Below are 13,784 nucleotides of genomic sequence, written 5' to 3'. Positions count from 1 at the left end.
TCATGGTTCATCTAAGCGTCAGTATCTTATGTTTGATGTTGATCTGACTATTTGCAATAGTTAATATATTTTACTCTTTTATCATTGTATTTTTTGTTGTCATCATTAAGATATTTTCTATAAAAAGCATTATGATCATATGTAAATGAATATAGACCGCCAGCTAACATAAGTTATAAAAATATATTTTTGCTCTTTTCTTATCTAAAATAATAAAAATAACTGTATATATTAGAAAATATGTTTTGTACAATTAAATCGCGTTTAAAGTTTTGGACCTTAATCCTAATTATTTCATGTAAGTAGCATCTAACTAAAGAAAATATGTGACTTTATCTAAATAGTTATAATAACTGATTTTATTGAAAAAAATTAGTAATACTGAGTATCGTAACTTTAATACACAAGTCTTTGCAAGATTGTAAGGATTGATTTTTCTAGTTTTTTTTTAGACAATTAGGATTGATTACAAAATAATTAGATTTTTTTTATTGATATAAGATGGACCAAAAGTTTCTATATAATATATAACAAGCTAAAATATTAAAAAGGGTTCAAACATTGCATGATTTTTTAATAATAACATTTTGGTCAAAGGAACAACGCGCATCGGTCAAAAGTACAACGTACGTGTTGTACCTTTGACCAATAGACTTCTTTTTTTTAAAAGGCGGGAAAAAGATACTTCTTGGTCAAATGAAAAAAAAGTTCTAAGTATAATTTTTGGGCAAAATATAAGAGAATATTATAAAGTTTGAATGGTTTGGATTTACTCAATAGGCTACGCAAAAAACGCTTTAAAGCAAAAAGTGGTCAAAGGTACAACAGGTTCCCCTACAGTGTTAAAATTTTTCAAATTTACATTTGCTTTTTTTTTAGTTCCTAATTCAACAAATTTTTTTTGCACAGATAACAATATTTAATTGTTATTTTATTTTTAATGTCATAGCTTATCACATATTGTATGTTTTAAATTCTAATTTATTTTTATCTTATCAGTTTTAAAGTTTGTATTTATCTTAATGTAATGAAGTTATACATTTACTTATAGGTTGTTTAAATGAAATGTGTTTGATATTCTAAGTTGTTGTGAAGTTGCAGTTTTTTTTCTGTCATGTCCAATGACATGGGTTTCAGAGTGGAGGGGCACAATCGTCAAACTCTAAAAAAAGTCTTCCATATCTAGAATAGGCAATAAGATTTCCCCTCAGTTTATTAAAGGGAAGGAATTACCCCTATCAAAAGTGAAGCTTGAGAAGTTAGAATGGGCACTGGAAAATACCTAACTACATCTACAAATAGAAGAAGTGATTGAATGTATTTAGTTTAGTATGTATATTTTTATCGTTCTGTTTTTTTTTAATTTTGTTTGTAAATAAATAAATTTTTTTTAAAATACCAAGTTTTATCTTTTTCTTTTAATAGTAATTTAATTAAATATTAAGTTAAAAAATTAAAAAATTGTTGAAAAGCTGTACATTTTGTTTTTACACTAAACATCAACATTTAAATCAGCAAAATATTAAAATGATTCAAGAGCAGCTATGACAGTGTTTATGATTCTCCATGTCAAAATAATATATTGCCATTTAAAATTTTGTGAATACATTAAATTGCAGTTAATAATTTTCATAATAATCACCAGTAATCACAGGTATAGATATTCATAGGTCTTTTAAGTACTTACAATATAAATGAACTTGAAAATCAATTTTTCACTGCGTGTATTCTTTATCAATGTATCCTTATCTGTTCAAAAAAACATTATTGTTTTTAATTAAAAGGACCATACTTATAAAAAAATTAACATTTTACTAAATTGTTTTATTTATTTTTTGTTCGTTTTACTTATAACTTTACCTTTGTTATCTTGTGATCGTAGAGTTATTTTTTATGTTTAACTGCAAATATTATGTATTAAAAACATTTTAAATTTAGTTGTTATCCTATTTCTTTAGTTCTACTTTGGTGCTCTAGCGACTATCATATGTTTACTTTATCTACTGTTAAAATATGGTTTTAACATAGTAAACTTTGATTATTTTAAATTTACTATGTTGATCATTAGCTAATAGTTTGAAAAGAAATTCGTTTTTTTCAATCAAGGTAAGAATAATTTTATTTTCTGATCAAATTACATTATTTGTTTGCACCGATAGCTATTATGTTTTGTTATTTTGTGTGATAGCTAATTTGTCTTTACAATAAATGTTTTTATAAATAAAATAAATTTTTTCTTTTACAGATAAAGTAACTTTTTTTTCTTACAAACTTTGATTATTTTTAACCATGCTCTAGAAAAAACATCAGCAACAGGTAAATTGGTTTGCATAGTTAATCTTTTATAATTTTACTTCTTTTATGTCATTATTATTATTTTTCATTTAAGACATATATTACAATGCTTTTTTAGCATTTTGTAGAAAAAATAGAGGGCCCACATCTCACAAGATGTGGGCTCAAGTTTAGGGCAAAAATACCCCCCCCCCCCCTCCTTTATATATATATATTTTAATATAGTGTGTGGATTTTGTAGAAAGTAAAGTATGATGAGAAAGTGGATAAAAAATGCTGCATCTATAGTTAGTATGTAGTTGGTTAATCTACCAATTGTAAAACTGTACCAATTTTAATTAATAATGAAAAATTAGTTAAATTTTTTTTTGTAAACATACTTTTTTTTTATATATTTTGTTTTGTTATTAAGTATAAATAAATTGATTTCCAGTTAATACATAGGGTGTATTTTTTTATTTTTTTTAAACATGCTAAAGCGGTTAAAGTGCTTCGCATGGGTTCAAACCCTTTCGTTTACACTTAATTTTTAAAATCTTTTCCAATTTTCTAGAATAAAATACTTTTAAAGGCCTATAGATATTTATGCATAACATATATAAAGATATTGTTTACTATAATGAACGAAAGGGAGAGAATTTTTTAAAAAGCTTTTTTAAAATTTCTAAAAACATTAAAAAGCTTTAAAAATTTCTAAAAACATGATTACACTGTTAAAAAATTTATTGAGCATGTCATGATAGAGATACTTAAGTTATTAATTATTTAAGTTTGCGCATTAAAGAGACAACTATCTCTCTTATAGAAAAAGATTTTACATGCAAAGTTCATTTTTCTTAAAAATTAACAGGGCAAGAGTCCTAATTAGCTGCAGTTCTGAAAAAACAATTAATAGAAACTTATTAAAGAAAAAATTAATCCTTTCCCTGTTTTTTTTATTTATTATTTTTTTTATAGAAAATTTGCAGAAGTTATGAAGTATTGAACATTTATCTTTAATTCAAAACGAATTTTATACTTATCTCTTTTTTAAAAATTATTGAATTAAAGCTAAGTTAAATTAAAATGGTCGAAGTGGAATAGACTTACCATGTCCAGTATTATACAGGTCATGGTAAGTCCATTGTTCCACATATTTAAGTTATCTCATATTTTTTGAAACTTTTTATATCGATGGTAATTAACTCATTTCAAGCAGTGTCTAAAGCATTTCAAGCAATGTTCTCAAGCATTCAAGTAGTGTTATAAGTATTATTTAGACTGGTACTAATATTCAATCCTTTAAAATTTTTAATCCTTTTTAAAATTATTTATAAAAGAACTTTTTTTTTTATGTATAAAATGTAAACAATGAGTTTTTCTACTTCTATATAGTTATTTTTCTACCTCTTACTAAAAAGTATTGAACTATAGATTAAGTATAGAAAAGGTCGGTGTGGAATAGATTCCCAAGACCCGTATTTTTCGGGTCACAACAGCTAGTATATATATAATGGTGGAGTGCTATCAATTAACAGCTTTTAACATATTTTTTCCTGTGTAAATTGTGGCTGAAGTTAATAATAAATAAATGTTGATCAGACTGATACACAATTTCCATGAAGTTAGAAATATTGTTTGGAGCAGATAATTTTTTATAGATTTAATGTGAATCTTATAAAAACAAGAAGTTGAGAATTGAGATACATGACTTTTATAATAAACTAGTAGCTTGCTCATATAAATATTCATTACAAATTTTAGACAATTTAGCGGTTAAATAATACCATTAATTGCAACTGATAATAATATATGATATACTACAATTTAACAACATACTTATGTTTTTTCATAAGCTGAAATTATAAATGTTTTTAAAACTTATAAATTGTTCTAATTTTTATAACTTAATTTCTCTAAAATACTTCATATTTGCATTTTATTTCTAAAATACTTTATACTTGTATTTTTATAAGCCAAGGGTTCAGTAATTGTAAATGTAAGTTAGAAAAAGTGGTACAAAGTGTTTATATAAACCCACAATGGCGCATAGTGAGAACTATGTAAGAACTACAATGTGAGAGCTACTATGTGAGAGCTACTATGTGAGAGCTACTATGTGAGAACTACTATGTAAGAATTACTATGTTAAGGTTAAGACTTAAGTGTGTACAGGCGTGTTAGAAGCAACTTTTTACTTTTAACTTGTTCTTTAGGTTAAAACTAAGAAGAAAAAATGGGTTCCAAAACAATTTTACATTTGGGGTCAAGATCCATGACTTCAAACTTATTACAGTCAACAAAAAAAAAAGAAAAAAAAGGTCATAAATTTAGAAAAATATATGTTATACAAAAGAGCTTGTCAAACAGAACAATAAGTATGTAAAAACCATATGCTGAAACCATTTTAGATTTAAATATTAAAAGGCTAATTGTTCATTCTAATTTTTCTTTAGGAGTTTGCAAAACATTTCGTTATATCACTATTGAAAATTGCAAATGGTTACAGCCAAATTAGACTTGTATTTGATTGCTATATCAGTCTCTTAAAACTAGTACAAGACTGAAGTGAACATCTCGAAACAATATAAAGTACAAGGTTTCTAATAAAGGAGATACTAGCAGTTTGTCATTAAAGCATTTGTTATCTAATAAAGAAACTAAGCAAGACATAACTATATACCTTATATATATACTTATTATATTTTATAATATTATATTTTTCAATTACATACAAATTAAAAATAGTTGAGCAGTTTTGAGGCACTTGGTTCCAAATGATGAAAAGCTTTACTGGGTTTCCACGTATTAACAGGATGTGACCAGACTGGTCCTTTCTGTGGAAAATCCAAACATGGTGGAAATCATTTATGGTTGCAATGGCAAGATTCTGTATGCATTAGTCTTTGCTGAATCAGGTTACTCTTCAAGGTATTGAGTGCTTTGTAGTTATCAGCTGGGGGATTATAGCGGCTGCCACTAATGGTCCACTAAACCGATGAGCAAAAAAAAATGACAAAACCGCTCAAAATTCCCTATATTGGTCCACCGTAAATCTACTAAAACAACGTTTCCGGGGCATTTATATTTATCAAATTTTATTAGTTTTACTTTTCAATAATAGTTTTGTTATTTAAATTTTGTTTATTGTGTTATTTAAATGATCTTTTTATAAAAAATACAGTTTTATCTATACTTAATAAGTTCTAAAAATGTTTAAATGTTTTTTGTTTTACTGTACAAACTCTTTCAAACCAACTTTTGCCTGAATAGGGGAGGAGGGAAAGAGTTACATGCCTTTTCTTTTTCTGACAAATATATAAAAGTGATGCCATTGTGGTATCCATGCCAATACAATCCCGAACTTTTTAAAAAAAAGATATACAAATTTACCTTTTTAATAAAAAGCATTTAAAATGACATTTGTCAATATGAAAAATCAAACAAATTAATTAACTTCAAATTCTATTAAAACAATCCTTCATGCAAATATTCAATAACTAATTACTTTAAACATTAATTTACATTAATAAAAATTCTCCAAAATTCATCTGTATATATAACAAAATTTTTTGACTTCCTGTGCGGGTCTGTAAATTCTGGGTCTGTAATTTATATACTCTGTAACAGGGATGCGGAGTCCGAAAAAGGACTCCGGATTTGAAAGTCACAAAAAGATTACTTTATTCTAATTTTTGGTATCCAGGAGCACTAAAAATATAAATAAGTTTATGGACTACCTATAGAAAAAAAATTAAAACTTTTAAGAGTTAGAGGAACAATCATTTTTTGAACCCGGAGTCCTTAAGTATAATGGCGGCAAGGACTCCGGGACTCCAGGACTCCGGGCTTAAAAACAATAAGTTTCAAGTCATTAAATCTCATGAACTTTTTTCTTATAGCAGATCATAAGTCAACAAACATGTTTAGAGCTTCTGGACACTACCGACTTGGAAAAAGTAGAGATATAAAGCTAGAGTCTTTTTGGGACTCTGCATCCCTGTTCTGTAAGGTATTTTATCTTGGGAAGGAAACATTTTCAGCATATATTTTTATATATTATTTGTTCTGCTTAACAAGTTCTTTCATATAACATATATATTTTTAAAATTTATCTTTTTTTTTTGTTGTTGTTGACTGTAGTAAGGTTGGGTTCTGGTCCCGCTCCCAAGTGTAAAAATTTTTGGCACCCATTTTTTCCTTCTTAGTTTTACCCTAAAGAACAAGTTAAAAGCAAAAAATTGCTTCTAACACACCTGTGCACCCAAAGCACTAAGTGACCTTCACTAGCATCTGCAAATATAATAAAAATTTGAAATTATAAAAAAAACTAAGATACACCCAGACACAAAAAAAAAGTAGGTGGCATGGTGACGAAGGTGGCATGGTGAGGAAGGTGGCATGCAGACGAAATTTGAGAAAATAGTTAAAAACTTAGAAGTGTGCACAAAATGACAAAAGATTCTTTGAGAAAAAAATAAAAATCTTTTTTGATAAATTATTATCACTTATAAATAGATTGCAATCCCAAGCAACACTTAAATTAAAAAAACATTTTGCAAAATACTGGGTTAATGTGATAACAAGTTAATGTGATATAGATATCATGCAAGTTGGGTCTATGGTTTGCAAGGGCAGTATAAATATGTTTGTTGAAAGATTTCATTGATACAACTATTTAAAAGAATAATATGTTGATTTTTGTAAACCTTTTTTAAATTTTCAAAAGATTTTCATATTTTAACTTAAGTTGAAAAAAGTGATAACAGTTAACAAAGGATGCAAAGTATTCATGACTGACCTTTAGGCTGTAAAAATAGGTCGTAAAAAACTTTTTATAGTAATGTTCTAAATGTCTATCTAATTAAAAAGCATGATAGAAACATGATAAAAAGGAGTAAAAGTTCAAAAACTAATTTTAATAAATAAATTATTTTAATTTTAATAAATTTAATAAATGACACTATGACACTGTCGCTGTTAACTTTCTTTTTTCAAAGGTTGAAACCCCCTGTATCTTTTTTATATGCTGTCAAACAGCATATACAAATATATATACCAACAGCATATTTACATGTACATATACAAACTTTGATTTTGTTTAAGGGCATCAATAATAATCTTAAGTTATGGGCATCATTCATGTACCTCCAATTCAAGATAGGGTCTTATAAATATGTCATATAAAATTTTAAACATTTGTTGATGTATTAAACTGTTATAACATTTTAAGCATCAAACTTAATGGTTTTAATTTTGTCAAAATTTGATTTAAATTTTTATTCAAAAACTAGGTGTGCTTTGGTATTACAAAAATGCCTATTACAAATACATAATATATCACTACAATTAATACTTATTTTTATTCATTATTTTAGATTATTTGTTATTTATCTTTTTCAAATGTTATAATAAATTTTTTTTTTAATCTTAGGTGCCTCAAGAAGTTCTTATCAGTCTTATCTTATCTTATCAATCTTATCACAGAGCACCGCCGAGAAAGAGCATTTGAAAGGAAGTTTACACCTCCTTCCTTAACCATTTTATGAAATTTGACCAGAGGTGGTGTTGGACCACGGATCTCTAGCTTCTATGGCTGCTTTTTTATTCTGCTATTTTTTCATTATGCTCTGTATAATGAAAAACATATAAACCCCTACTTAAAATATAAACCAGATTGAAAGATTAAGCATTGTATTCTAGATTATAAACAAATGTGATTATTTAAATAACAAAATAAATTACTTGTTATTACTGATTGATGCACATTGCTCAAAATAAGGTCTAGGGTACAGGAAAAAATAACATGTAATCTAAAACAAAAACACATTTATCAACAATAAATTACTGTACTAAGTTAACTGCAGGATCATGATGATGATGGTCTTTAGCTTAGATGATGATAATAATGATGAAATTATGATCATTATTATCATTATCACTATTATCATCTATGACCATAAAAATGTGAAATAAAAAATAATAGCGAAAATATAAATGATAAATCATCTGTCTGATCAGAATCATATCTATTTAGTGTAAGCAATCTCAATAAATTCCTTTTAATAATAAAAAATTAGCATTTTACAGCAAATTTTATTATTGGCATTAAGACCCTGTAGAAAAAGGGAACTTTGTGAAATAATATTTATGAATATGTGTGTGTGTGCATATATATATGTATATATATATATATATATATATATATATATATATATATATATATATATATATATATATATATATATATATATATATATATATATATACATTAGACTGGGCTGAAAATAAACCAAAAGTGTGAATTTTATCACAACAAATCATACTTATTTGCCAAGCCATGTATGAAACCAGAAGCATTTGTAAAAAATAAAAATGCTTTACTGGAAGTGACCCATTTTTACCCTTAAACATCAGACAGGTCCCTAATATTATAGAAAAAAAATGTCTTCAAAAGTATGTCATGTTGGGTCTCAAATGAAGTGAAATTTTATAAAAATTTAAAAAAATAAATATATAATAATCTATGTAAAAATTTGAAAAATAATACATATTTTGTATTATTTTTCAAATTTTTACATAGAATATTAGTTTACATTTTAATGCGTAAAAACTGTTATTTTTTAACATTATTAAAAAAATTAATTTTTTTCTCTGTGTTTTTGAGAATTTTTATAGAGGTGCTTTTATAAAACATGATTATTATTTTTGAAAATTTTATAAATTTTCATTTCTTTTGAGATGCAACATGGCATACTTTGAAAGATATTTTTTCTCTATAATATTAGTGACCTGTCTGATGTTTAAGGGTCAAAATGGGGCGGTTCCCCATATCTTATATTAATATTTTTTGTTCATTTACAGTTAGACACAACAAAATATTCTTTGATAGACCAAACTTTTATTTTCACCCCAACCTAATATATATATATATATATATATATATATATATATATATATATATATATATATATATATATATATATATATATATATATATATATGTATATATATATATATATACACACTAAAAAAAAAAGGTCAAAATTTCTACCTTAGGGTAGGATATGTGATATACCCTTAGTAAGGTATAATTTTCTACCTTTTAGGGTAGAAAATTATATTAAAAAAAATTATTTGTCATGAAATTTTCTAACTTAAAGGTATAATTTTCTACCTTATAAAGTAGAAAATTATACCTTACTAAGGGTATATCACATATCCTACCTTAACTAAAAATTTCTACCTATATTTTTTAGTGTGTGTATATATATATATATATATATATATATATATATATATATATATATATATATATATATATATATATATATATATATATATCATTGAGTAAACCTTAATGTAAATAAAGCAATTTGTGTTGACAAAGTCCATCCTTGAGTTTTCAAAGAATGTTTAAAACTACTTTCTCACTTATTATAACTGATCTTTAAAATGTTATATTATAGTGGTGTTATACTAAATAAACAGTTGATTGCAAATACAATTCCACTGTTCAAGAAAAGAAATAAGTAAGATCCTTTAAACTATTAACCAATATCATTAAGATCAATAGTTTGCAAAATTATAGAGAAAGTTATTTGCAATGTTATGATGAACCATTTAATAAATTAATAGCAAGTGAACAGCATGGATTTGCTAATAGTAAAAATTGGTGCTTAAATATGTTAGAGACTTTTGATTTAATTATTATTAACATCAAAGCTGGTTAAAACATGGATATAATATTTTTGGACTTTGCATAGGCTTTTGATTCGGTTTCTAAATTATGTTGCAAGTTTTATGGTTATGGTTTTCACTCTTATATTCTAGAATGGCATAAACATTTCTTATTAATAGAAAACAAAGAGTTGTTTTGGGTGAGTTTGTTTTAAGTTAGTAGGAAGTTATAAGTGGAGTACCTCAGGGTTCATTTTTGAACCATGACTATTTGTAATTTATATAAAATTTATATAAATCTCGTATCTCATCTCAAAAATTAGGCTCTCGTGACTTCTGGAGAATCTTTAATAATATCAATAATAAGGGCAAATCTATAATTCCACCCCTCTTGTATGGTTCAGACTTTGTCACCTCACCTAAAGACAAAGCCGAACTGTTTGCTAAAAACTTTTCATCAATATCATCTCTTGATTCCACTAATTGCGTTCTACCTGATATTGCCAACAAACAGGTTGATCCATTGCTTGACATTCATATCACTCCAGCATCTGTACCTAAAGTGATTTCCTGCCTAGACTCTTCTACAGCTTGTGGCCCAGACAACATACCTGTTATTGTCTTGCAGAAGTGTTCTCCGGAGCTGTCGTCTATACTCTCAAAACTATTCAACAAGTGCTTATCAGAGTCTTGTTTTCCAGCCTGCTGGAAAGCCGCATCTGTTATCCCTATCTTCAAAAATTCTGGGGAGCGATCTGATTCGTCTAACTAAGCCCCATAAGTCTTCTGCCTATCATAAGCAAGGTTTTTGAATCTTTAATTAACAAACACTTAATTTCTCATCTTGAATCTAATAACTTACTTTCTGACCATCAATATGGATTTCGATCTTCTCGTTCTACAGCTGATTTGCTAACAGTAATAACTGACAGGTTTTATCATGCATTAGTTGAAGGTGGAGAGGCTAAGGCCATCGCTCTTGACATTTTAAAAGCGTTTGATAAAGTTTGGCATGCTGGTCTTCTCCATAAGCTTTCTTCTTATGGTGTATCCGGCAACATCTTTAAGATCATTGAATCCTTACTTTCCAATCGTAGCATAAAAGTTGTCCTCGATGGACAACACTCTTCTTCTTATTCTGTAACTTCAGGGGTTCCTCAAGGTTCTATCCTTGGCCCTATACTCTTTTTAATTTACATTAACGATCTTCCAGATATTCTCACATCTAAGGTGGCATTGTTTGCTGATGATACTACCATTTATTCTTGTCGTGATAAGAAACCAACACCCTCTGATTGCTTGGAGGGGGCATTTGAGCTTGAAAAGTATCTCACTTCTGCTACAGCATGGGGCTCACAGTGGCTGGTGAACTTTAATTCAGATAAAACTCAATTTTTTTCAGCCAATCGTTATCGCAATAATTTAGATCTTCCTATATTTATGAACGGTGATGTACTCGATGAGTCACCTACTCTTCATCTTCTAGGATTAACTCTTACTTCCAATCTTTCTTGGAAACCATATATCAAATCAGTTGCAAAATTAGCATCTGCTAAGGTTACATCTTTTTATCAAGCTCGACAATTTCTTACTTCGGATTTTATTCTCCATCTCTATAAATCTCAAATCTGGCCTTGTATGGAATACTGTTGCCATATATATATGTTGCGGATCATCTAATGATGCCCTTCCTCTTTTAGGCAAGGTGCAAAAACGCATTGTAAACACAGTTGGACCCTCTCTTGCAGCCAACTTCCAACCATTATCACATCGTCGTAATGTTGCTTCTCTTTCTCTTTTCTACAAATACTATAATGGGCACTGCTCTAAAGAGCTAGCGTCTCTTGTGCCATCTACTAAAATTCATTCTCGTGTTACTCGTCATTCAATTAAGTGTCATCTTTTTTCTGTGACTGTTCCTAAGTGCTCCAAAAACTCTTATTCGTCTAGTTTTTTTCCTCGAACATCAGCTCTTTGGAATTCGCTTCCTTCATCTTGCTTTCCTGATTCATATAATTTGCAATCTTTTAAATCGTCCGTCAATCGTTATCTTGCTCTACAATCTTCATCTTTTCTCTTACAGTAACTTCCAACTTTAATTAGTGGCTGCTTGCAGCCTTGTTGGAAGCGAAGATGTTTAAAAAAAAAAAAAAATGACTTAAATAAATCATAACTATTTGCAGATGATATTAAAATCATGTCCGCAATTACCAATGAAAGTAACAACAATGCTTTTCAAGAAAACTTAAATAAGTTGTTAGACTGATCAAATAGTGGTCGATTAAGTTCAATGGAGAAAAGTGCCAAATTATGCATATTGGTAAATTGAATCCTCAACTTAACTACAAATTAGAAAATCATATTTTACAAAAGATAGAAATTAAAAAAGGTTTAGGTGTTGTAATATCAAATGACCTTAAATGGTACCTTAAATCATCATTATCAGTGTTGCAAATAAAGCTAATCGAACACTAGGTTTTATAAAACATGCATTTAAATATTTTGATGTTGCTATATTAAAATTGCTATTCAAGTCAATAATTATAGACTTCATTGAGAATTTACTAAAAAAATATGCAGGTTTTACTATTTAACAAATATTGTTACTATTTAACAAATAGAGTTACGATTTAACAAATAGTGTTACTATTTAACAAATAGAGTTACGATTTAACAAATAGTGTTACTATTTAACAAATAGAGTTAGTATTTAACAAATAGTGTTACTATTTAACAAATAGAGTTACGATTTAACAAATAGTGTTACTATTTAACAAATAGAGTTACGATTTAACAAATAGTGTTACTATTTAACAAATAGAGTTAGTATTTAACAAATAGTGTTACTATTTAACAAATAGTGTTACTATTTAACAAATAGAGTTACGATTTAACAAATAGTGTTACTATTTAACAAATAGTGTTACTATTTAACAAATAGAGTTATTATTTAACAAATAGAAAGATGATTAGAATTTCTTATCACAAGATGCAATCGATTCAGAAAACAAAAACACATTTGAAAATAGAATAGACAAAATTCTGAAATTTTGATACCAAACTATATTCACAAACTATTTTTATCAATAAAAATATTTATATATTAAAAAAATTTAAAATAAAATAGTATGTACAGCATTTTTTTATCTTACATATTAATATTTATCTTATTATATTAATATTATATCTTATTACATATCTTATTATATTAACACCTTCGCTGCTGAGCTATTTTAAGCTTTATTTCTTTGCCGAGCCATAATGTCTGCAATGATTAATTTTTGCTGAGGCTGTTTAGCGTCAAGGCTAGATATCTCATTGCCAAGGCTAGATATCAACATTTCAATAAATATAAAATATTTTTAATCTAAAATAACTCTATAGTGTTGTTTATTCTGAATATAACTGACAAAAAATAAGCACTATGAGTATACTCGTACTTTGGCATTGGAGAAGAAATTTTTTTCTCCAGTGCTAAAGTATGAGTTTACTCGTAACACCATAATGAGTATAACTCATTGCGGTGACTAGTAATGTAGCTTATTTGATGCATTATTATTATAAATATTGTTTCAATTTTTTTGAACATGCACATTGACAGTTATTATGAGTAAAAAAGGTAATTTATATTTTGTTTTCTTAATTCTAAATTGTTGTGTTTTTTAAACTAGAAGCTAAAATATATTTGATAACTACATTATACTGCATGTTATTAAAAATGTACACAATAAAATGTTTTTTAATATATTAAAAAAAATTTTAGTGTGCACTCCAAATTTTTTACACAGCATCCTCATCTGTAGTGGCCTTCTCGGCTTTGGGGAGGTGAA

General features: G+C 27.1%; 1 protein-coding gene across 2 annotated transcripts in view; it reads right to left on the bottom strand.

Annotated features, from left to right (window-relative positions):
• LOC100211252 (SMC5-SMC6 complex localization factor protein 1) overlaps positions 1–13,784 on the bottom strand; it is an 88,553-nt gene that overhangs the window by 18,311 nt on the left and 56,458 nt on the right. For both annotated transcript variants that reach the window (XM_065807187.1, XM_065807186.1), the window contains one exon: positions 8,020–8,087. In XM_065807187.1, the coding sequence (XP_065663259.1) occupies positions 8,020–8,087 (68 nt within the window). The remainder of the gene's footprint in view (positions 1–8,019; positions 8,088–13,784) is intronic.

Source organism: Hydra vulgaris, chromosome 10 (assembly GCF_038396675.1).
Source record: "Hydra vulgaris chromosome 10, alternate assembly HydraT2T_AEP".
Classification (NCBI taxonomy): Eukaryota; Metazoa; Cnidaria; class Hydrozoa; order Anthoathecata; family Hydridae; genus Hydra; species Hydra vulgaris.
This window is presented reverse-complemented; position numbering and strand designations above follow the sequence as displayed.